At 35.0% G+C, this 24,879-nt stretch overlaps 1 protein-coding gene and 1 pseudogene across 16 annotated transcripts in view; one reads left to right on the forward strand and one right to left on the reverse strand.

The window, feature by feature from the left end:
- LOC130960176 (disease resistance protein RPV1-like) overlaps positions 1–24,879 on the reverse strand; it is a 57,600-nt gene that overhangs the window by 14,968 nt on the left and 17,753 nt on the right. For 9 of the 16 annotated variants that reach the window (XM_057885484.1, XM_057885482.1, XM_057885483.1 and 6 more), the window contains 5 exons: positions 7,551–8,072; positions 5,259–6,348; positions 4,651–4,941; positions 4,183–4,384; positions 2,202–3,052 (listed from right to left, as the gene is read on the reverse strand). In XM_057885484.1, the coding sequence (XP_057741467.1) occupies positions 2,388–3,052; positions 4,183–4,384; positions 4,651–4,941; positions 5,259–6,348; positions 7,551–8,020 (2,718 nt within the window). In that variant the 5' untranslated portion in view covers positions 8,021–8,072 and the 3' untranslated portion in view covers positions 2,202–2,387. Of the gene's footprint in view, positions 1–1,306; positions 1,477–2,201; positions 3,053–4,182; positions 4,385–4,650; positions 4,942–5,258; positions 6,349–7,243; positions 7,493–7,550; positions 8,073–24,879 lie in introns of those variants that run through there. The other 7 variants (XM_057885492.1, XM_057885491.1, XM_057885490.1 and 4 more) reach the window with 6 other exon arrangements.
- On the forward strand, positions 8,679–23,462 carry LOC130963052 (uncharacterized; annotated as a pseudogene).

Genomic DNA, 24,879 nt, shown 5'->3' on the forward strand with positions numbered 1-24,879 from the left:
TGCTTTGCCTTTCTGAATTAACTCTGGTACTACTACTCTCTCTGCTTGTGAGTGATCTCTTCAATGGCAGGCTGTATGTGATTGACACTTGTTTGAGCAGCTACCAATACTCCTCCAGATCTGAACCCCAGGTTTAGTGTGGATCCATCTCTACTTGAGGGTGAAGCACATACAGTCCATTCTCCTTTATGATCCTACTCAAAACGCCACAGACAAGGTCAGATCTTCTGAATCAGAGAATGTTGCATCTTTGGGTTCTTGCCTCCACTACAGAGACCCTAATCTTCCTGGAAATTGGCTGAACTGATGTCTCGAGAAGTCCCCAACCAAGTCGTGGATTAGCCGTCTGAGAAATATATATTTAAGCTGTTGGTCGTCCTTGTCCGGTGAAAGACGCATTCTGACCCAAGTAGACGCTGGTGTTTGTCAGGCACATTTATCTTAATGTGATGAATAAAGCTAATTGGTTAGATCATCCTATTCACCACGATGAAGTACGAATATACATCTTAAAATTAATCAAACACGGATCAAAGAGAAACAGTAGTACTTTTATTAATTCATAGGATTCAGCAGGGCTCTTCCCCTCAACCTAAGAGGTTTAGAGACTCATACTGAAGTAAAATACAATGGTAAATGAAAATATGGTAGACCTCTCCCAGTGAGAGGTGTAAAAGTTCTTTAAATACTAGGTTAATGACTAAGGATTACACAGAAAGGGTAAAACAGTCTATTTAGTGCTAAAATCCACTTCTAGGGCCCACTTGATGAGTGTTTGGGCTGAGCTTTGATGAGATCCACGTGTTGTGAGGCTCTTTGGGCATGGAACGCCAGCTAGGGGGTCCTCTCTGGGCCTTTGGACGCTGAGCTCCGCTCTTTGGGCGTTGGATGCCTAGAAGGGGGTAGAAAGCTGGCGTTGGACGCTAGTTTTGGGCCTTCTAATCCGAAGCAAAGTATGGACTATTATATATTTTTGAAAAGTTCTGAAAGTCAGCTTTCCACAGCCATTGAGAGCGTACGATTTGGACTTCTGTAACTCCAGAAAAGCTCTTTCGAATGCAGGCAGGTCAGATTTTGACAACATCTGCAATGCTTTCTTTGTCTCTGAATCAGACTTCTGCTCCAGCTCCTCAATTTTAGCCAAAAAATACCTAAAATTTTCCAAAAACATAAAAACTCATAGTATAATCGAAAAATATGAATTTAACACTAAAAGCTATAAAAACTCAATAAAAACTAAATAAAAACTACTGAAAACTATATGAAAATGATGTTAAAAAGCATATAAAATATCTGCTCCTCACTTACACCTTTAACTTCTGTCAACATTGTCAAGGAGTCTGTCATTGATGCTGTCAGATCGCTTTTCCTGTGCTTTGTCAATGGCATTATCAGAGGTCCACTCAGCAACACTATCACGTACACCGTCGTAGATTCACCTTTTAGAGGGAGAAGAGAAAAAGATTCTAGAACTTTCTGTAAATTAAGGTTAGGGATAGGGGTTATATAGAAAGCTAGTATACACACTCAATGAACTATTTTGATCATTTACAAAATAGCAACGTTTTGGTCGAAAAAATAGGGATGAATCGATGTCTGTCCATTTTTTACTAGCCATCCCGACACTTACCAGGCAACTCATTGACACATCATTAACGCGTAAGTAAATTCTGTTAGGTCTTGATGCTAGAGATGATGGAAAGACCACCATGTCTCACAACAAGCAGGAACAAGGACCAAGGAGTACCATTTTTTGGACAAAGATCACTTTGTCCTTCTAGAGACTACACAGAAATTTTACTCATACTATTAAGTAATATTTGGGGACAAAGAAAGAAAATACAATATATAAAAAAATACTAGTGAGATGTTCATTTAAAAAAGGTGTAGGAATACCAAATTATTCTTTAATAAATTTTAGATTAAATATTTTAGTTGATAAATTTTTATTATTGTAAAAAAATTTTAGAATTATTTTTGTCAAATAGATTAGTCTCTTTATCGTCTTTAATAAAATTTTTAATATACGTATTAAGCAAAATAGTACTATATAACAAACTTTATTATAAGAAAATTAAGTTCACTAAAAAACCACTATAATTATAAGACAAATTCATCCTTTTTTTTCTTTTATGGAGGATCAATTCATCTTAAAAACTTTAGAAGAATAATAAAAATTTGTTAAAGATCAAAGTGTCTGATATAACATTTTTTAGAAATAAAATAACTTGGGTGTTTTCTTCTTAAAACAAATATGGAAGAAACAGAGAAAGATATGAAAAAAGAAAAAATGAACATAATAGTGTATACAAAGAGCTATAACTAACAATTCTATATAATATAACTTATGTAACAATAATTAACAAATAGGTGAGCATGCAAATCGTTTATGAGGATGCTCTCCTTTTCTCAATTTGCTTTTCCATAACTGCTCTCTTCTCCTTATTGTAGTGTCCAAGATATATTAAAAGAACACGAAGTGCATTCCTATCCAAATTTGGGCAATTCTCAAATGAAAAATATGTGTTAAAATAATCTGGCCCACTTTCATACCTCCTGAAGTCATCTTCACTTATTTGTTTCTTGAACAGTTTGACGTGTTGTTTGAGCATTTTAGGTGTTGGAGTGAACACTGTTTTCAAGGATGTGCAATCACTGACTTCCAAGTATTGTATAAAAGGTGGAAGCTCAGGCAATGATTGAAGCCTCCTACAACTCCCCAAGTAGAGAGATCTCAACTTTCGAAGATGTTTGATGCTCTCTGGCAAGCTCTTCACATTAGTTCCCTTTACTGATAACCAACATAACAATGATAAGTTGTTGACATTGTCTGGTAGTTTATCCAAGTTATGGCACCGACCCAAATTGAGCCTTTCTAATGATGATAACCCACTAAATAAAATGTGTAGGTTTGATGTGTCAAGTTGCTGGCATCCTTCAAGGTAAAGCTCTTTAAGAAATTCTAATTTGGATGTGCTATCTGGCAGATGCTTTAGACTCTTGCATCCTGACAGGTTCAAGTGTTCAACCTTACTGCTGCTGCTACACTTACCTAAATACATCATCATATTTATCATCTATTTCATTTCAATTTGATCTTTTTTATGCATTTTTAGTATGTAAAGTTGCATTATATTTTCTTGCAATTGTTAGCCAACTATTATTACTATTTTACTAATATATTAAAGTGTTATGTTAGGTAACCAATGATTTTCTTGAACAATATGAACAATAGGTTTTAAAATTGACCCAATTCAAGTAAAACACACTACCCTCTAAATTATTCACCTAAATCTTAATATTAGAATAACCATCCGCACTCCTAGTGAATTAAACATCCGATATATTCATTGTTCACGTTGTTTAATATTTTCATTATCTACCTCTACTTTTCTTATATTAAATGATACGTCTGTATACTATATAGCATTGGTTAATGATGTGACATATCACAGAGGGAAGTGTGATTAGAATTTAGAAGAATGTTTTTATATGTTTAGAAATTTTAACTAAAAACTTTATATTGAAATGCTTTTTCAATGCATGTTTCTACTATATCTTCTATTATTTTAATATCTATTTTTTGGAATGTCTCGTTGGATCTTCATGTTAGAGCTTTCTGGAAATTTGAATTGTGGAAATTCGTAAATTATCATGTTTAATAACTGCCTCATTTTTTGTTTAGCTCTAAAATTATAATTTAGTTTTGTAATCTTGTAATATATTTTATAAATTACATCTAAAGCATCGTACTTTTTCTCAATAATATCTTTTGGATTCTAATATATAATTTTAAAACTTTCGTAGTATATCTATTTTAATTTTTAAGCTCAGCAAAATTTAGATAATAATTACAAAAATATTGGAACGTTATGCAATTACTTTTTAACATAGTGATTAAAGAATCTTTAAACTTCTTAATTTAAGACTATTAGTATGCTCACATTTATCAATAATTCTATACAACTATGTTTTTTACAAAATCAAATCCAACTAACTCATGATATATTTATTATTATTATTTTATTATATTTATTACTTCATAGTTGGGACTTTATTATAAATATGTTATTCTATAAAATTTAAGATTAATAAAAAAACTTTAGAAGGTAATTTAACGTTATGAAAATATTTTAACAATGAATTAATCTCAACATTTGCTTGAATATTACCGTAACTCACCTGGAAGTTTCTTCAACTTTATACAACGCTCTAGGTCCACATGAATTAGTTTTTGGAGGAAGAAAATAGATGGATGAACAGAGCACAAATTTTCACAGTCACAAAGTGATAATGTTTCAAGATTTGAGGCTTTGGAGAGGTCTGGAAGCTCTATCAATTGCTTGGATCCATCAAGATCAATGCGTCTTAGATTAGCCAAATTCTGTTTCAAATTATCAAATAAAATAGGTAAAACTTAGAGGGCAAAAGTAGTCATGTAAAATTATTTTAAACATGTATTCAACCACGTAATAACGCATTAACAAAAGTAATATATTAATCGCATGAAAGATGAATATAATTAAATGTCTATGTTAAATATTATATATATATTAAAATTAAACTCATATCTTATTATATTCACCATGCAATAAACATATTTTATAAGTGTTTAAATATAAGTAGTAAACAAATATTATTTCCACGCACCTGTATGTCATTCCAAAGTTTTTTGACGTAACTTCCTTGCATATCAAGTTCAACAAGATTCTCTGCATTAAATTTGGTGGGCAAGGATTCCAATGGGTAATCATCCCAGTGGAAAAGTTTTAGTTTGTCTGGCAATTTTTCAAGGCCTTCTGGAAGGTGTACCCCATATGTATCATATGAATAGAATCTCAGAAAGTTAAGATTTTTCATTTTTGCAAGGGAATGACGATTTAACCTCAGATCAGGAGCACTTGACATGTTGAAGGTTATGCTTTCAATACGATCAGTCCCCTATCCAACAAAAATTAATACGAAATACATAATTTCAAAAGAAAAATGATATATTCTTGAAATTTAATTTTGATTCGTGTTTACACGTGCACTAATGACATAACAGCACATTAGCAAAAAAATTGACCGCGTGAATGGTTATTCATAAAAATATATATGATTATACAACTGTGTAAATTATTTTATATTGTCAATACATTAAAATTAAACTCGTTATTCTTGACCAACATATCAATTAAAAAGTTTAAGTAAAGATATAACAAACTATTGTTCAAAAGATACTGATTAAGAGAGTAATAAGTTATCTAGTTTCATACCTGGTCCTGCTTTAGTACTTGAGTTATGTCTATAGGATCCCATAAATGACTTCGTTCCCCAAATTTTTCAATGTTTTGCCGACGAACAATTTCTCGACCCATTTCTCGAATCAAATCATGCATGGTTACGTGCTTTCCATCTTTTGAAACAATTATAAGAGCTCTGTCATGAAGAGTTTTCAAAGCAATAGCTGTTGAGTAACCACATGCATCCAGTAAAATTTTAATGTTATCATCTCCTTTGAAAAAACAAGCAATATATAAAAATATGTTGCTTTCTTCTCGATCTAGTCCTTCGTAACTTAATCTCAAAACATTTTGGATTTCGTTGAATGACATTTTCTCAAGTTTTTGCAATTGACTTTCCCATTCTTCAGCACTTTTTCCAGAAAGAAAAGTCCCTAACACCTTTAAGGCTAAGGGGATTCCCTGGGCATAATCAACTACTTTTGTCATAAGATTATGCTGATTCATTTGTAGGCTCCTTCCATTGAAGGCATGCAAATTTAAAAGTTGCAAAGCTTCATGGTGTTCCAATGCCCCAACTTCATAAATATCATCGGCTTCTTTACAAATCACATGCTTATCTCTAGTTGTGATGAAGATTCTGCTACCTTGACCCAACCATTCATGTCCTCCAACTAAGTTTTGAACGTGATCTGGATTATTAACATCATCAAGAACAACAAGAATCTTCTTGCGACCAAGTCTCTTCAAAACATAACTTGGTACTCCATTAGCACCAATGTTTAGATCTTTTTCCTCTAACAATATGGAAAGAAGTTTATCTCTTAGTTGGATTATCCCATTCTTCTCTGATTGTTCTCTGACATTTGGAACAAAACAGCAACCTTCAAATTCAGAGCATAATATATTAAATAACGCACTGGCTATAGTGGTTTTACCAATACCACCCATACCCCAAATTCCTATAATATGAACATCTTTCGACGCAGTGCATGACATCATTGATTGAAGCTCATCAATTGGTTTATCGATTCCAATAAGACCTTTGAACTCAATTTGGGGCATGTAATTCAACCTTGTTAACACACTTTGTACAACTTTCTCAATAAGTTCAGCTTCAGTCCTATAACAAAAAGTAAACAAAATTTATTGTTATCAATCATCCAAGGAATATGAAACAACTCATAAAAATATATTTTTCTTTTCTATAACATTTCATTTATGATTGACTATTACTAAACGAGAAAGTATATGAACAAACTTTTATTTAGTCAAACTATTTAGGGTTTATAATTTAATGCAGGGTTAAGGATTTATGATTTAGGATCTAGAATTTTAAATAAACAAAATAATTTTTAAAAAAGTTAATTAATGTTGGCTGAAAAAAAAAATTAGCTACAACCTAACATTACTGTTCAACATGCAATTCATGGTATACAAGAAGTTGTTTCATCATATTCTTTATTTGCTAACCAATAATAATAACAATAATAAGTACTATGACGGCTTGTATAAATTCTCAAGTCTCATCATTCATTATTCATGAACTTGTATAAGAAACCATGTGATTTTTCCATTTATAAAGAAAAACAAAAACGAAACAAAAGAATCCAGAAAATAGGCTAATTTGTTATGATTTGGCCTGAACCTGCTTAAGTTATGAGTTATTTTAGCCAAGTCAAAATAACTCGCTTCTAAAAGAGCCATATTTTTGCTAGCTTAAATTGTTAGTTCTTTGCAATTCAACCAAGTCAATTATGGATTTCAATTTGTTTTTAAGGCTCTATGACCGCATAATGCTCTAGAAAATTGTTCATATCTTGACCCAAAAATATAATCAAGTCTAAAATGAATAAAAGCCCACTCAAGAAATTTAACTACTATAGCTACCCGACCTCATAGAGGTCGGGTGCAACGATAAATACACTGACACCCTCAAATATATTTAAGATTAAATCTACTAAAAAGCTACTTTAGCCTTTGCTAACTTAAACATCGGAGTTCCTTGTAGGTATTACCTTCTACCTCCTCACGAAGAATTTAGACGGCGACACTTTGGCACCAATAAAGTCGGACGCTGTACAAAAGGAGTCTGGACTTCACATTCAAGCCTAAAAGCAGCTCAGTTTTAAGTAACTAACAGGAGTCATGTCTAAATTGTGATGTAATGTTTACACATACAATTTGCCATGCATCATAAGCTTGAAATAGTGAGTAGTGTATTTGTTTGACAAAATAGCAAACTCAATGCTGTGCTAAAGTTTAAAAGAAAAAGTCAAATACTAATTTCATAATATATATTAAAGTGAATATATATACACTTACCCGAAATTTATGGAATGAAATCCTGATAAATTGGCAACTCTTTTCAAGGAAAGTTTCCATTTTTCTACAGTCATGATGTTGTCTTTGAAACATTTTTCATGATGAACAAATGCATTTTGGTAGCACCCCTTTTGACGTCGTACATCTGATGGATCTATATTGTAGAAGATAGGTATTACAATTTGCCAATTTTCTATCATGCATTCTGTTATTTTGACAAGCTCTTCCAAACACCATTTTGAAGAAGCATAATCGCTGGAAAATATAACCAATGCAATTTGTGATTTCTCAATTACTGTAAAAAGGGCAGGCAATAACTCATCTCCTTCTTTGAGCCTGTCATCCACATATGCATCAATTTGTTTCTCCCTTAATGCCTTAAGCAAATGGCTTAGAAAACCGCGACGGGTGTTTAAACCTCTAAAACTGATAAAGACATCATATTTTATCTGAGATGAAGACGAAGCCATGATATGAAGGGCACTTATTGTATGAATCTAGATCATCCACATAGAAGTGTATCTGAAAGGAACAATTTATATAAGAACAAAATAACACATTATCATTGCCGAAAAGAGAAACAAACTCCTTTGACATTTTTCATAAGCTATTCAATAAAATATGGGAGAAAAAGAGAGAGAATTGAAACTAGGTCATGACAACTTATCAACAAACTATATCAAATATTGTGATCTTATATGTAACGGTAACTTAAATGTCATCAATTCAATTCTGGTAATAGTAGGCATTTTTGTTTTGTGAAAAAAATGTTAATGCTTTGATACTGAGGGCTGCTAGATTTCTAAAGAAATATGTTTACCTATAAAGATACATTTTTCTTAATGATTTTTGCTTTAGAATTTTCTAATCATTTAGTTGTTTTTTTTTTAAATAAAGTGCCTCTTAACCGAACACATGACATATTTTCAATATAAGCATAACTAGTATGAGTAAATGATCCTTAAAAGATCACGTGATCTCCAAATCAAATTTCAAAAAATGTTTTTAATCAAATCCATAACTCCGCCTATGTTACACTTGCGGTACATAGCCGGTCCCAAGCCCGGATAAAAGAGGAGGGTTGTGTTAGGTCTTCGGCAACCAACATAAAAATATAGCCGAACCCCCCATGACATGAATCAAAGACATTATTGTGCTAAAACTAGGTCGTTGTCCGGAAGCAACGTGCCGTATGGCTCAAGTACGGTGTCAAAGCAAGAGCCGCTGCATCGGTGCCCGGATGTAGTGTTAAATGAGCAAGAGTTCTCGCGTTTTCATGAATGGACGAGGGTAAATAAGCTAGTTCACAAAGTAAAAGGTAAAGGTCGAAGCGACAGAAGGTTGAGATTTGGGACATGGAACATAGGCATTCTAACAGGAAAGTCCATGGAGGTGGTGGACACCATGACAAGGAGGAAGATTAACATTATGTGCCTACAAGAAACGAAACGGGTTGGTGCAAAGGGTAGGGAGTTGGATACTTCTGGTTTCAAACTTTGGTATACAGGGAAAGGTGAAGAATAGGAATGGGGTTGGAATAATTGTGGATAAGCAGTGGAAGAAGGACGTAGTTGATGTCAAGAGGGTGGGAGATCGTATCATCTCTATCAAACTTGTGGTGGAGGGAGGTGCTTTCCATGTGATTAGCGCATATGCACCGCAAGTGGGTTCGGACGAACAACACAAGATAAGATTTTGGGAGGATCTAGAGAGTTTGGTTCAAGGCATACCTTTGGGAGATAAGATTTTCTTAGGAGGAGATTTAAATGGCCATGTTGGGAGAGAAGTGACTGGATATGGGAGTATTCACGGAGGCCATAGTTTCAGGGTGATCAATGCCGAGGGTAAAACTATTTTGGACTTTTCCTCAACCTTTGATCTTCTCATCGCAAATACATGTTTTAAAAAGAGAGATGAACACCTTATAACCTATAAGAGTGGCATGACAAGCTCTCAAAGAGACTTCTTCTTGTTGAGGAGAGTCGACCAAAAATTTTGCATTAACTGTAAAATTATCCCGGGAGAGAGTTTGACAACACAACATAGGGTGCTCGTCACGGATTTTCGCGTTGAGCAAAAGTTGAGGAAAAGACATCATACGAAGAACCCAAGGACGAGGTGGTGGCGGATGAAAGGTGAGGAACAAAGAAGGATCCTAAGACGGGTAGGAGAAGAGGCAAAGTGGGATGGGAATGGAAGCACGGAAGAGATGTGGAGGGAGATGGCAGAAGTTATTAGAAGAACAGCAAAAGAAAGTTTTGGTGAATCTAAAGGAATAGGACCAAGAGACAAGGAGTCTTGGTGGTGGAATACGAGTATACAAGAAAAGATAAAGATAAAAAGGGAATGCTTTAAAGAGTGGTCTTTGTGCCGCAATACAGATAACTGGGAAAAATATAAGGCGGCTAAGAAAGAGACAAAAGTGGCTGTAAGTGAAGGAAAAACAAGAGCATATGAGGGTCTCTACCAGTCTTTGGGCACGAAAGAAGGAGAAAAAGGTATATATAGAATCGCAAAGAGCTGGGAAAGAAGAACGAGAGATTTGGATTAGGTTAAGTGCATAAAGGATAAGGATGGAGAGGTGTTGGCTCAAAAGGAGAAGATTAATGAAAGGTGGAAGAGCTACTTCTACGAGTTATTTAATGAGGGACAAAAGACTCTTCCGAGCCTTGGTCGATTATGCACAAGGGAAGAAGATCAAAACTTTGACTACTATCGAAAGATTCGAGACTTCGAGGTAAAAGAGGCTCTAAAGCAGATGAAAAATGGCAGGGCAGTAGGACCTGATAATATCCCGATTGAGGTTTGGAAGGGTCTTGGAGAAAAAGGCATCAACTGGTTAACCAAGCTTTTTAATGAGATTTTAAGGTCAAAGAAGATGCCTGATGAGTGGAGAAAGAGCACCTTGGTACCTATCTACAAGAATAAGGGGGATATACAAAGTTGCGGAAACTATAGAGGGATTAAGCTTATGTGTCATACTATGAAGTTATGGGAAAGGGTGATAGAACGGAGGTTGAGAAAAGAGACACAAGTAACAGAGAACCAATTTGGATTTATGCCAGGAAGATCTACCACTGAAGCGATATACCTATTAAGAAGGATGATGGAGAGGTATCGTAGTAATAAAAGGGATTTACATATGGTGTTTATTGATTTGGAAAAAGCGTATGATAGGGTACCAAGGGAGGTCTTATGGAAGGTTTTAGAAAAGAGGAGAGTAAGGATCGCATATATTCGGGCAATTAAAGACATGTATGATGGGGCCACAACTAGTGTGAAGACTCAAGGTGGTGTGACGGAGGAATTCCCTATTAGTATAGGATTACACCAGGGATCATCCTTAAGTCCATACCTTTTCACATTAGTCTTTGAAGTACTCACAGAGCACATCCAAGAGCCTGTGCCATGGTGCATGCTTTTTGCCGATGATATAGTCCTTATGAGAGAGTCAAAGGAAGACCTAAATAAGAAGTTGGAGTTATGGAGAGAAGCTTTAGAAGTGTATGGTCTGCGCATAAGCCGTAGCAAGACGGAATATATGGAATGTAAGTTCAGTCTGAAAAGGAAAAACCCTAATATAGAGGTGAAGATTGGAGAAAACATCATAGAAAAAGTTAAAAGTTTTAAGTATCTTGGGTGCATCATACAGGATAATAGAGAGATTGAATAGGATGTAAATCATAGTATCCAAGCAGGTTGGTCAAAATGGCGGAGTGCATCTGGTTTTATATGCGACAAAAAAGTGCCTTTAAAACTTAAAGGTAAATTCTATCGTACCGCTATTAGACCGGCTATGCTGTATGGTACGGAGTGTTGGGCGGCTAAAGGGGAGCACGGACATAAACTGAGTGTGGCAGAGATGAAGATGTTGAGATGGATGAGTGGTCATACGCGATTGGATAAAATAAGGAATGAAGATATAAGGGAGAGAGTTGGAGTAGCACCCATTGTGGTAAAGATGGTTGAATTGCGTCTCAGGTGGTTTGGACATGTGAGAAGAAGACCGATAGAACATCCAGTTAGGAGGGTGGATGAGATGGAAGATGGACAAAGGGCGAAAGGCATAGGAAGACCTAAGAAGACCATTCATGAGATAGTCAAACGAGATCTACATGTAAACGGTCTCTCTGTAGAGATGATACATGACAGAACACAATGGCGTCGCTTGATTCATGTAGCCGACCCCACTTAGTGGGACAAGGCTTTGTTGTTGTTGTTTGTTGTTTTTAATCAAATCCATCTTTAAAAAATTTTAAGTTAGTTGCATCACTCCTTCCGTCACTTCTCATACTAACCGTGTTAACGAAAATTGACGTGGTCTATTAAGTTATATATCAACATACACATATAATACCTAATTGGCCACAACATGATAACCTTTTGAAATTTGATAAAATCAATCCAATAAACCCTAATCCCAAACTGGTGAGTGGAGAATTGGGACGAGATTGACTTTGAATTCTTGGAGAATGTGAGTGGAGAGAGCCTTACATTCTGCACACCAATGTGTTCAATAATGGCAAAGGTAACAGAGAGCAACAATTTTCTTTAAGATGCAGGGAGAATATATATTCTAAAAGTTTTACCAAGCTTCAAAAACAAAAATGATTTCCATGATTAGAAATCAAAATTAATGTGTATATAAAAAAAGTTCTAGTCAATGAGTCAAAATAAATTAGAATATGGGGGCGTTGACCTTATTTTTGAGGGCTGCTGGGAGAAATACATCTTCAAAGCAAAAGTAGATGCAGAAACAGAAGTACATTGGTTGTAAATATTAATGGTAATGAATCTTTCAAAAGCACAGGCGAAATAATTAAAATATATATAAGAACTTACTATTGAAAAATAAAATGTAATTTTTATATACTACAACTAGAAGCACAAATAAACAGGCTCGGTTATATAGAAAGCAAGTAGTGATAAAAATTGGGGATTAAGTGATTACATTAGACATCAGTTGCATTCTCCCCTTTTAGTACAAAATTTTCTTTCAAATTTATTTTTGTATCAAACAAAAATCAAGTTTTTCCACAGGCATGCGTACCTTGATTACAATAGAGAAACAGGAAATTGTGGGGAAGGCAAAATGCTACTGTTTAAATTCATTTGCAGAAGAGAAGGTTCTGATTCTAATATGGCAATACTTGATTTTCGTGGAAATTCTACCTTTTCATCAACTTGTCCAATGAATTAAGTCTTTTAGTCACTGCTTTAACAATCATGATTATAAATACAGATAGGTATAGATCCTTTCCAAGCATCATTCACTGTTTTTTACAAAAGCTTCAATGCAAATGCATGCGTTCATTCATCATCATACAGTTCTTCAAACTTTGTCTCCTCCTCATGGCTCTCAGAAGAGTTGGACTGACAACAGGTCAAGAGAGCACTGCAACTTCACTCCAAAAGAAGGGGATATATATGCACTGGTTTAGGATTAGGTTTATCGCTTAAGATTGATTTGATCAAATTTTATAATGTTATCACGCTAACACTCAATAAGGAGACACATGTGTGCTAACATGGACATGTAAGTTATGTAACCATTCAGGAAAAAAAGTAACGGAAAAACTAAATAGACTAACTTAAAATCTTTTAAGGATAGATTTGATTAAAAAAATTAAGAATTGATTTAGAAATTGTGTAAATTTTTAAAGACCAATTTCATCATTTACTCCATAAATTTACGATTATTAAATTGTCTTAATGAAAAAATAAATAAAAAGTATGTATGAATGTTTATTGTCAAAGATCATTATTGAAGAAAGAAAAAGATCATAAGACATTAGAAGTGACATTTCAATTAATAAAGATAAAAGTTGACTAGACAATATTAATGTCTTATGTGTTTGCTAGCAAATATTAATGCGCTTCAAAAAAAGTAGAGTGTACCGCTTCTTAAGCGCCTAAACTTTAAAGCCTAAGTAAAAAATTTTGAACCTTCTTAAATTCTAAAGATTTAACTCTAGATCCTAAGATTCTAAACTTTAAACCTTAAATTTTAAACAATAAATCTTAAATCCTAAATTATAAACTCGAAATTTGAGTCATTGATATAAAATATAACAAATAAAGAGTTAAAATTTATTTAAAGGAAAAGTCTAGGGGCCAGATTTGTTAAAATTTGGCCAGCACTTAGCCAACAAAACAAAAATGAGTGATTCTCCACCATTAGATAAAATCTTACACCATTAAATACACTATTGATGGCTAATTGATGGCTACAACTCACAAAATCTGCTGGCCCCTAGCCTTCCTCTTTATTTAATTAGCAAGGGGTGCAACACTCCTTACTTTGTTCTCATGTTTATATACTATTTTTGAAATAGAAATACATAGATAACAAACACAAAATTTCGTTTGGTTATGAAAATAGGAAGACACAATTTTTCTTTCTTAGAGATTAAAATTTATGTATTTTCTATATTTTCATAAAATGGTGATAAAAAACACATGTCTTCTTCTCTTTACTTATGTGTTTTGTCCTTATATTTCTATTTTAGATATAGTATCTAAATGCATTATTAAGAACCTTCCTAAGTTTCAACCCCCTTGATAGTGGGCTATGAAGATTTTCTATTACCTCTAGTTGTATTTTTTAGTTTGTTTTTTGGCTAGAGATAGCCTTTTAATGGTAAGAATATTATATAACTATTTTTTTTCAATTTGAGAGTTGCTACAATAAAGATTCCTGAGACTTTATGTGAGTGTTGTGAATCTGAATTTGGATATAGAAAATTCTGAGAATGCTCCATATGTCATTGTCCTAGTGTGGCTAAGGGTACCTACAAGGACTCTTAATCATTTTAGTAAAGGAGATAATAGTAAGATTTAATTATTCATACATGTGGGTATTTATAGGGAGCTTGAGGACTAGATCTTGAAAACATATAGTTTATCTATGATCACCTCTTTAGGAGCTATTTCTAAAGATGTGGGCAGTTATTAGCTTGGGATCTAAGTCATGTTCATAATCACTAAGTCATGAGGTTAGAGAGCTTAGTCTCCAAGTCAAAGAGAGAGATTCCTACATTAAGGCTTTGTAGTTGGTTTGCAACCTAAATTGGGTTATCGTATCAAGATGGGATCTAAGGATCGATGTTGGGCCTATATCAGATTCCTTTATATGTTGGTCAATCTTGTAGGTCAGGCATCTAGTGATATTTGTAGACTCGATGTTGTTTGTGAAGACTAAAGTCTCGTGGTATTGTACATTGTTTCATAGTCAGATTCTTTTTGTAGCTTATCTTGGTTAATCATCAATGGTTGACTACCAAGCTCGTTGGCTGACTATGAGGAGTTGAAGTGTGCTTTTGTATGGTTTGGTCTAAGATCTCGTATGTCAAGTTGCTTTCACATAGTGGAGTATTCTTGGTCTACTACATCTACTGTTATAAAGTTGAAAGTGTTATAAAAGGGCTTTGTCCTAGTGTCTGATTTTGTCATGGTTGCCTTGTGCGCTTAATCGTCATTTTCGATTTTCATACTTGGTTCTCATGACGTTCTTATGTGGAAGTTAGGCTATGCCTTAACAAATTCTGGTATGAGCCTATGAGTCTATAGAGATGAACTCGATGTTATCCTTAGCGACGTGTGTCTCTTTTGAATTTCCTCACGTGTTGCTCCGCTTCGTGCTTGGGGCGTCGCACTCATCATTAAACTGCCACTGACATTATTAGAACACATTTCATTAATGTAGTGAAAAGATATTTTTTCACCCATGTTCTCTTTGTTCCATTTCATTTATTTTATAAAAACAACTTCTCCTTTCATTTTTTTTGTCACTGCTACCATTTGCATAAAGAAAGATTTATGTGCTTATTGCTTTTATTGCTATTGGCCTTGTTGTCTATTGTTTTCTGTTCTCCATCTGTCCTTTAACTAAGGTTGGTATCCATATAATTCTTGTTCTTTTCATTTTTCTTTCTTTTATAGTTTTATTGTGCATTCTGACTTCGTTAGTATAATGCTTCCATTTATTTTTTTACCCTTTGCTTAGAGTGCAGTAATAGTAGCATAATGATGGTGGTAGTTGATGTTATGTGTGGTGTCTCGACTTCTATGTGATCCCTTCACATTGGTGGTGTTAGTTGTGCTCTGTCGTAGTGGATTTTATTGTTGGCCTATAGGAAGGAAATTATTTGAGTAAATGGAAGGAACCACTAGTAAGTTAGTTTTGTAGCACCCTTTGATATTTTTTATTTTGGAACTACTTTCTTATTTTTGAGCTTCTTATGTGGATGGTGTTTCTCTTGTACATATTATCCTGTCATATTAAGGAGAGCTCCCTTAAGAAAGCTCCCCTTACTCTTCCCTCCGAGATACTCCAAAAGTTAAAATGGGTTGATATTTGAGGTGGATGAGGATTTCTCTCACACTGTTTCATTAAGTCCAACCATAGGGGCAAATGTAGATGGAAAAGTCAAATATGAACCTGCAGTATTGGCTATTGACAAGCAAGTCTATGATTTCAACTTAAAATATTCTCGAGTTTTTCATTCAGTGTCTATGCATGAATCCTTTTTTCTTTTGCCTTTTCAAATAAAGGATTTTGGTCTTGCTTCTTCCTAACTATATCCATATAGTTGGGCAGTGGTCAAGGACTTTTAAATCATTTGCAACATTCTCCTATTTTATGTTTATGCTCTCACGTTCTTCTACTTGTTTAATATTACCAAGGCATTTAATGTTAATGGGTGCCATTAATGTCAATCTTTCTACACTTTTCTTTGTCAAAAGATAGTTGATCTCTTTGAGGATACCTTCCATGAGTTCAAAACCATATTCTTCATGTTCTGTTTTCATGAGCGTGATCATCCTTTTTTTTGTCACATGAGGGTAAACTCCGTTTCAATATAAATTAGTGTGAGCATGTGAAGTTGCTAAAGTATGATTTCACAGACTTGGATGAGAAGGAGAGGTTGGCGGTTGAGGTCTTCTTTGAGTGTCAATTCGTGGTCTTTAAACTTCCTTTTGAAGCTAAGTATATGTTAATCTTGAAAAGGTTGTATTTTTCCAAATTGAGATTGGTATATATATCTTACACTTTACAAATTTTTTATTCTTTTATGGGAAAAAGACTAATTCCCTGGCTTCTGACAATGTTTTTGTTGATGTTCCATCCTTGAATCCACAGAAGGTGGTTGATTCAAATAGTAATCTTGCTAAGAAGAAGAAAGCGGAAGTGACATCTGACTTGCCAATATTTTGTATGAAATTCCCATTGTGACTTTCATAAATGCATCCCTTCTCTTTGATGTTGCCAATTCGAGCTTGTTGGTAAGATTTGTATATAAACCTTTATTAGGCTCGGAAGACTTCTATAACATTCGTGGCTCTTGCCTAGATGGAGATAATCTCTTCTACTGATCAACTTCATGATGTGATTAGCTTAGAAATTAGATTCTTTGTATCTCATTACATTAGACCTTAAGAATGAGAAAAATAAGCTTAAGGGGAAGGTCGAGGTTAGAATTCTATTCTGAAAAAGTTGCACGACTTAGTAAAGTTAATATACATGGAGTAGGAGAATGTAGACATGAAAAAGGAACTGGCTAAGCTTGAAGTTGAGTATAGACAACTCAGAGAGGACACCTTAGTTGAGGTAGATGAGGTCATGGTAACGTTGGAGGCTCATGTTATTGTTCTTCCCCCGACCTTCAGGTTTACATGCTTGATCTGTCGAAAGTCATGATTAACTGCTAGATCGTTAATGCTTCTCTTTCTTGATGTAGTTTTTAACTTTTTTGATCTTGGATAGTTTAGCCTAAAAATGTCTCTTTTATAACAGTAAATACATTGCCCTTTGAGATTTTAACTTTAACATTCTTGGCATGCAAGTTATTTGCCCTTCAATATGGACCTTTTGCATTTTTATCGTTTTCTTATGAGTTTTTTATTTACCTATTTGTAACAATTTTGTATGCATGTTTACTTGAGTTTCTTGCTTATTTCTCATGTAACTTAGTTTTAGTCTAATCGATTTTATGCTTTTCTGACTTATAATGTTTGCCATTTTTATAAAGTTGCCTTTTCGTTCTCCTTTTTGACTTTTTCCCTTTTGTAAGTTGTATTGCCTCTGTGCTTTCTGGATTTAGCACCAGCCATTGTTTTTACGATTTTGGACTTGTCTTTTGCCTTTGGCAAGTCCTCACATTTCTTGAGCTTACGATTTTTACTCATACACCTAAATATTTTGGCTGTGTGTTTCATTTCACTTTTGTCAGAAGGTAACCACTTCAAAGACGATTTAGGAATTAAACCCTCTTTAGATCAAGTCAGGAGTTTAACCCTCTTAAGATTGCTAATTCTAAGATTAGTATAGGTCAACCTTTTTGTATTTTAGAGTTGGCTCCAATAGATGAGAGCAAATTGCTATTCTGAGATCGGATCCAAGCTTAAGGTATTCAAGAAATGAAGTCTTCTAGCCTTTTTGAACTCGACATTAGTAGGATCTTTTCAATGTAACTTTTTTGTATGCTCAGCTTTGTATTGTGGTTTTCTCGTAGAACTTTGTAGGGGTGTTTATGGCCAGGTGAAATCAGGTTTAGTGTGGCCTATATCCGACTCGAAATATATACCGGACCTATTTATTAGACTCGAATCTGGCCCTAAACCCGATGAAACCTAAACACTTTCGGGCCACGATTATACCAGATAAAAAATGGGCCGTTAACATTACATTACCTTGATATCTTCTTGTAAACTAGCATGTGAAAATATTCAAATTTCCAAGACTCCAACCATTATTTGACATGGTAAAATTCACTTAGAAAAATATAACAAGAACCAATCATTCTCTAAAATTAAAGTATAACCACAATTAATACTAATATTGTCTAATAACACCAAATATTTAAATCAATACAAATAACACAATATTATGCGTTAGTCTAAAGTCTTATGTATTTTAAATATAAAACATTAACTTATAGTCTTATAATGACTAATAACACAAAAATATTAAGATTTTTAATACTTAAATTCCACATAAGAATAGTCATCATCCATCATTAATAACACAAAATATTAATTGTGTATGATGACCGGGCCACCGGGCCGAGTTTGGGTGGCCTGAGCTATGGCCCGGATCCGACCCGAAATGGATTTGGATCCTCTAAAGTTTGAATTTCACTTTAGAAAATAAAGTGTGATCTCTCACCATTTATTTCATAGGTGGGACCAAAAATAAATATGAAAGAGAAACTATTCAAGGGTAGAAGATCACACTTTACTCTCTAAAGTAAAATTCAAACTTTAGAGGATCCAAATCCACGCGAATAATGACCGGTCTATTTTTGAGACCCTTACCGGACCCTAGACCCAGTGGAATCACACCAAATTAGCTCCTAAAATGTTCGGGACTAGACCGGATCTTCGAGTCGGACCGGACCATGCACACTCCTAGAACTTTGGTTCTTTTATCTTCTTTATTGTCAATATGTCGGGCTTGAATTAACTCAAATTCAAATAACAAATAAGGAATTTATCTTGATAAATTTTTATTGTGGTAACCACCTTTATTGGTTGGTGATCTTTAATGATTTGGAATGTAACAACTTAGGACTTATTGAACACAAGCACTTAGGATGCCTCCATATCTCTAGCCCACAAGTCGGTGCGGTTGTCTTTTAAGATGGTTCTTAGCTTGTTTCCTAGTTTGTTGGAGGACCACCAACTTAGATTGTCCATGTCAGACGTGTTGGTGTTCTGGTTACTTTTCATCTTGGTCATTCAGTCTTCCAAGACTTGATCGTTATTTCACGCTTGAGGTTAAACTCAAAAGATTCTAGAATATTAGCCTCGTTAGTCATGAGGTCCTTATTTTGTTAGTGCACTTAAAGAGCTTGATGCTAGGATCTTGGTGAAGGAGAAATTTTCAATGTTTAAGAGAACTTTACTATATTTATCCTTACAAAAATAAAGATAAAGTTGCCTATATACATTTTAAGTTGTATAGTTTTTTTATGGTTGCTAGGCTTTCCATGTCTCTTGTAATTTATGTCTTACAGGTTTCAATTTTGCCTTTTCTGCTAGGCTCGTGATAGTACATGGATTGGTGGTGGTGATATGAGATCAAGCTTTCCTAGATAGGTAGAGTTTGCACCAAATGGTGAAAGCTTATTCTTCAAGTCAAATAAGAAAGTCATACTAGTTTAGGTCATCTTCTCTAGGACTTTATTAATTTGTAAGGCTTCTACTTTGTAAGTTAATTATGATGCTTCTTTTTGTTCATTTGATAACCAACATGTGCTAATGTGGATTTGGTACCTAAAACTTTTGAGTTCAAAAGTTTTCCCAGGGTTGTTATGCCTCTTTTTACTCCTGGCTTTTACCTGGTATAAATGGTGCTTGGGATATCAAGGAATGAGTCATTTTCTCGACTTTGGATGTGGTGAACACATTTGCGATATATTCTTCTAAAAGACATGATTTGTCTTGTTAGAAGAATTTGTTTGCAATCGAGTTCATTACATGTGTTTACCATTTTCTTTTATTTTATCTGAGTTACGTCCTCTTAACTCGGTTAGGTATTTGTCCAACCCTTTTTCTTTTATCAAGCATGCTCTTTGAGAATGTCATAGTGGGTATCTTGCATTGCTGACAGTTTCTAACTTGATGATATTAGGTTTGCATCAATTCAATCTATATATGAAAAAGTAGTTTTTTCATGAAATAGATGTTCCTAAAAAATTTCCAAAGATTGACAAAGTAATATCAGCTGTATATCATTATACTTTTGTAACTCTTGAAGAATCATTTTTCTTTTTGTCAGAATTTGTGCCATGTGAGGTTGAGGTCAAAATTCTTATCTTCTTGACTTCCAGTCAAACGTCTCTTCCTCATTGATCTACATCAACGCTCTTCCGTTCAGTCTCTTGTGCAATTTCATATTCTAATTGGAGCAAGTTACTATTGTAATATGGGTTAAACTCATGACCTTGGATTGATGTTGTTCTAGTGGTAGAGGCATGCGACTTTGGGAAACCACATGAGATGTAACTTAGGTGAGCTTGGTTGAAGATTAGTGTTCGTACCTAACCGTTGATACATACTTATGAGAATCCAAAATCCCGATGTGAAGGTCAGGAGGGCAACCTGCAAGCACTCCAAAGCTTAAGTCACTAAAATCAATAGTGCGTTCCTGGAAGTGATAAAACCCATTTGCAGAGCTCCCGTTTTATGTGTTTTCCTAAGTATCCATTGAACATTTATTGCTTCGAATTTACGTTTGCCTTGCTTGTTTGCTGTTTTACCAACTCGGAATTACTTTCGTATTTATGTTACCTGTGTTCTTCACATAACGTTAGTAATGTATGATTCTATATAGTCGGATTCTCGCTATTCATTATTGTCCAAAACAGTTCCCTCAACTTGGGTTTCTTGGCTTGTGACATTGTCAAGTATGCCCAAGTTTAATTGGACCGGGCCCATCTAACCCTCTTCTCTTTTTTGTATTTTGGGCATTTTTAAGCGCCCAAAAAATTTTCTTCAAAAAGAAACCTTTCGGAAGCGGTTTTAATTTCTTTTCTTGGTTTTCGAATCGTTTCTGAACCGTCGCCTCTACATTTTTCTCTTTCTTCATCAGTCAATCAATTAATGAAGCATTTACTCTTACGAGAAAGTTTTACTTTATTTTACTTTATTTCATTTCCTATTTTTGCATTTGCTATCTCTTGTTTTTGCGTTTGCTCTGGAAAAGCCATCGTCTATTCTCTGAAGAGAAGAGGAATTCTATTCGTTGTTTGTCACGGTGTTTTGGACCCTTGCGACTTTCTCATCTGCTTTTCTTTCTTTGTGGTTCTTATCTAGGTAAAAATTTTGTTCTCCTTGCACTCACATTTTCGTTTCGTTCCTTTATGCTTTGTGAAAATAGAATAGATTTTTTGCATGTGTGCAATCATTCCTAAAAATGCGATATTTCCTTTGTTGCCTGGTATTTCCTCTGTTGTTTGTCTCTGATTTAATAACCGAATCGCTTTAGTGGGAGTACCACTATCTAGTTTTTCCCCTCCTTAGGGTACAAATAGTTTGCAAGGTTCTTTGCATTTTTTATGGAAATTTTGATATTTTAGGGATAGATAATCTCTTCTTCACAGGGAGGAAAGGGATTTTTCCTCTATGACATGGTGGTGATGCCCTTGTAGGTATATCGAGATGTCGAGGAAAAAGGTGACAGCTTCTCGCGAATGAGTCGGGATGTCTTCCTCTAGGCCGGCTCCGTCTTCTGCTCAACGTGAGGGTGAACGTGTTATCCTTACTCCTGTGTTTCCGAAGAAGTAAGATCTAATCCTTTTACTATCACCGAAGATGAACTTAAAGCTATGCAAGAAGCTGGGGTTATCTTTGATTCTGACTTGGAAAATCTATACGTGCTTTCTGTTCCTCATCCGAATGATCGCCTCTACCATTTCAACCATCATGTGGGTTACAGACTTGATTGGTTATAGATGTATGAGACGTTATTTACACGTCTTGGAGTTTGTCTTCCATTCTCCAGCTTTCAACAAGATATTTTAAGTTATACTAGCTACGCTCCTTCATAATTGCATCCAAACACTTAGGCTATCATCCCAACAAGATATTTACACGTCTTGGAGTTTGTTCATTCTTAGGGTTGAATGCCTGTTATAGAGTCTTCTTCTATTTTTTTTGAGAGTTTAACCATGCCTTTTAGCTCCTAGGGTCGCAGGTTTATCTCCTCCAGAGGTATCCCAAATAGGAGGATTTTTACTCTTTTTGAAGAGTCTTACCATGGTTTTAAAGAAAAGTTTTTTAAAATTGAGAGGGTAGAGGAAAACTACGGCTTTTTTCATGCCTTTAGAAGATGAAAAAAGTTTAATTTATATTGGAATTTTAATGTGTCATTCCCCAAGATCCAATTGCAAGGTGTTAACACTTCCGAGTTTGCGAGTATCCAAATGCTTTTGGAGCTTTGGAATGAAAATCCTTTAAGTCTTCGAACTGTTTTTCCCGATGAGCATGCAGCTCGAAATGCCATTGGTAAATACTTTACGTTTGGTCTTTTAATTATGCAATTTGACGCTCTGGTGATCTCACCATTTTCCTTCCTTCTCTTCTTTCTTTTTCACAGTTGACATGGCTAGGGGATTGGAGGATATTATAGCAATGAAAAGGAGATTGACTTTCTCTGATGCTAATGTTGCTACCAAGCTGGGTAGTGGTGATAGGGTCTCCTCTTCTGCTACACTGAGCAATATCCAGCCTTCGCCAAAATTTAACTCAAAAGCTGAAGTTCATGATGTCGAGGATATTTCTCCTCCCCCTTCTCCCATTATGAAAAAAAAAAGAGGTAAGAGCCCCATATCTGAGGTTCCTACTCCATCTTCCTTTGGATGTATCTTGGAGAAAGAGTTTCAAGCTCCTGAGTTTCTTAATGAATATCTCCTTAACGAGAGAACGAAGTTAGGTTTCACATAACTCCCTTTGGATGAAACTCTGCCTCGTGTTCAGAGGATGTTGCTTCGCTCGTCCACCTATATCAGGGATGCCGAGAAGGAAATTGGTATCTTCCAATCTGAAGTGTCAGAGCAGGAGAAAGAACTGAAAGATGCAAAATCAAAAGCTGAAAACATAAATGAACCCATGAAAGTTCTTAAAGGAGAAAAAGAGAGTTTGAGAGCCAAGGTTAAGACATTGGAAGAGGCAAAAATGTCTTCTGACGCTAGGGAAGAGAAATACAAACAACAAGTTTTGGAGCTCATGCAGGGAATTGAAAATCTCTCCCTTTCGGTAAAAAAGGCCGAGCAAGCTGCCATAATTGGAGTTTTTGACGTGGAAAAGAGTATGTTGGGCCAAATCAATCTTATAGCTCCCGACTTGGACATCTCCAATGTTGGTGCTTTTAAGAAAGTGGTTGATAGGAAAACTGTTGATATCATCTAATTTCCCTTGTTTAAATTTTCTAAGTATGTTTATGTAGTTATCTCATAACTTTGTTTTGGATGTAACTAACAATTTATTTATGTCGTTACTGAAGTGACGTTAGTACCTGCCGCCTTCAGGCTCGGGAACTTTTGTTTCCGTTACATTATTTAAAGGCTTTTATTTGTTTGCCATTGTCTCGGTTTTAATATTTATAGGCACCTTTCTTGGTAGATCACCTTTCCATTAAACCAATTCTTTTATTTTCAGATGAATCAAAAATAAAAAATCGAGTAATTACTATTGAATTGTATTTTATTATGAACCATTCCAGTACAACAAGTTTATACTGAGGTCTCATTAAAAATCTATATTGATAGGAAAATAGTGCCTCTTATTGTAAGAGTTCTTTTAAGAGTTTTTAAAAGATGGAAAAATTTTCTAAGGATAATACCTTTTTAAATGAATTGCATTCCATGACCTCGGGATCTCGGCACCATCTAAACTCTCTAACTTATAACCTCCCTTTTCTAAGCTCTTTTTGATTCTGAAAAGGCCTTTCCATGTTAGGGCCAACTTCCCTAGAGTTCTCGATGCCCCAGCATCATCCTGTCTTAATATTAGATCCCCGACGTGGAAGCTCCTAGGCTTAACCTTGGTGTTGTATCATTTCGCAATACGTTGCTTCAATGCTTGCTCATCTAGGTTGGCTGTATACCTTATCTCGTCAATCAGGTCTAACTCATCATGATTCTTAGTGTTCCAGAGGAGTAGCCTTGGATTGGGTTCATCGATCTCTATTGGTATCACTGCTTCCTCTCCATAGGTAAGTTAGAAGGGTATTTCTCTTGTAGAGGATTGGGGGTAGTTCGATAGGACCACAAAACCGACCATACCTCGTCAACCCATGATCCCATAAAGTTGTCTAACCTCTTCTTCAATCCCTTTAGGATTATTTTGTTTGTAGCTTTAACTTGTCCATTGGTCTGCGGGTGTTCTACTGGCACAAATACTTGATATATTCCCAGGTCAATTAGAAATTCTCAAAATTTAACTTCTGCAAACTGAGTTCCATTGGCAGTCACTATCACTTCGAGGATTCCGAATCTCGTTAGGATGTCTCTCCATACAAATTTATGACAATGAGACGTTATCTTCGACAGTGAAATGGCTTCGATCTACTTGGTAAAATAATCAATTGCCATTATCAAGAATTTTACCTGACCAGTTCATTGAGGAAAAGGTCCCAGTAGGTCTATTCCCCATTTCATGAAAGGTCTTATCAGTATCATGGAAGCAAGTTCCTGAGGTGGAGCTTGATGGAGGTTACGATGAATTTGCCATTTTTGGCACTTCCTCACAAAATCCGTTGCATCCTTTTTTGATAGTGGGCCAATAGTACCCAACACTGACGACCTTCTAAGCCAACAAATTGCCC

This window comes from Arachis stenosperma, chromosome 2 (assembly GCF_014773155.1).
Source record: "Arachis stenosperma cultivar V10309 chromosome 2, arast.V10309.gnm1.PFL2, whole genome shotgun sequence".
Lineage (NCBI taxonomy): Eukaryota > Viridiplantae > Streptophyta > Magnoliopsida > Fabales > Fabaceae > Arachis > Arachis stenosperma.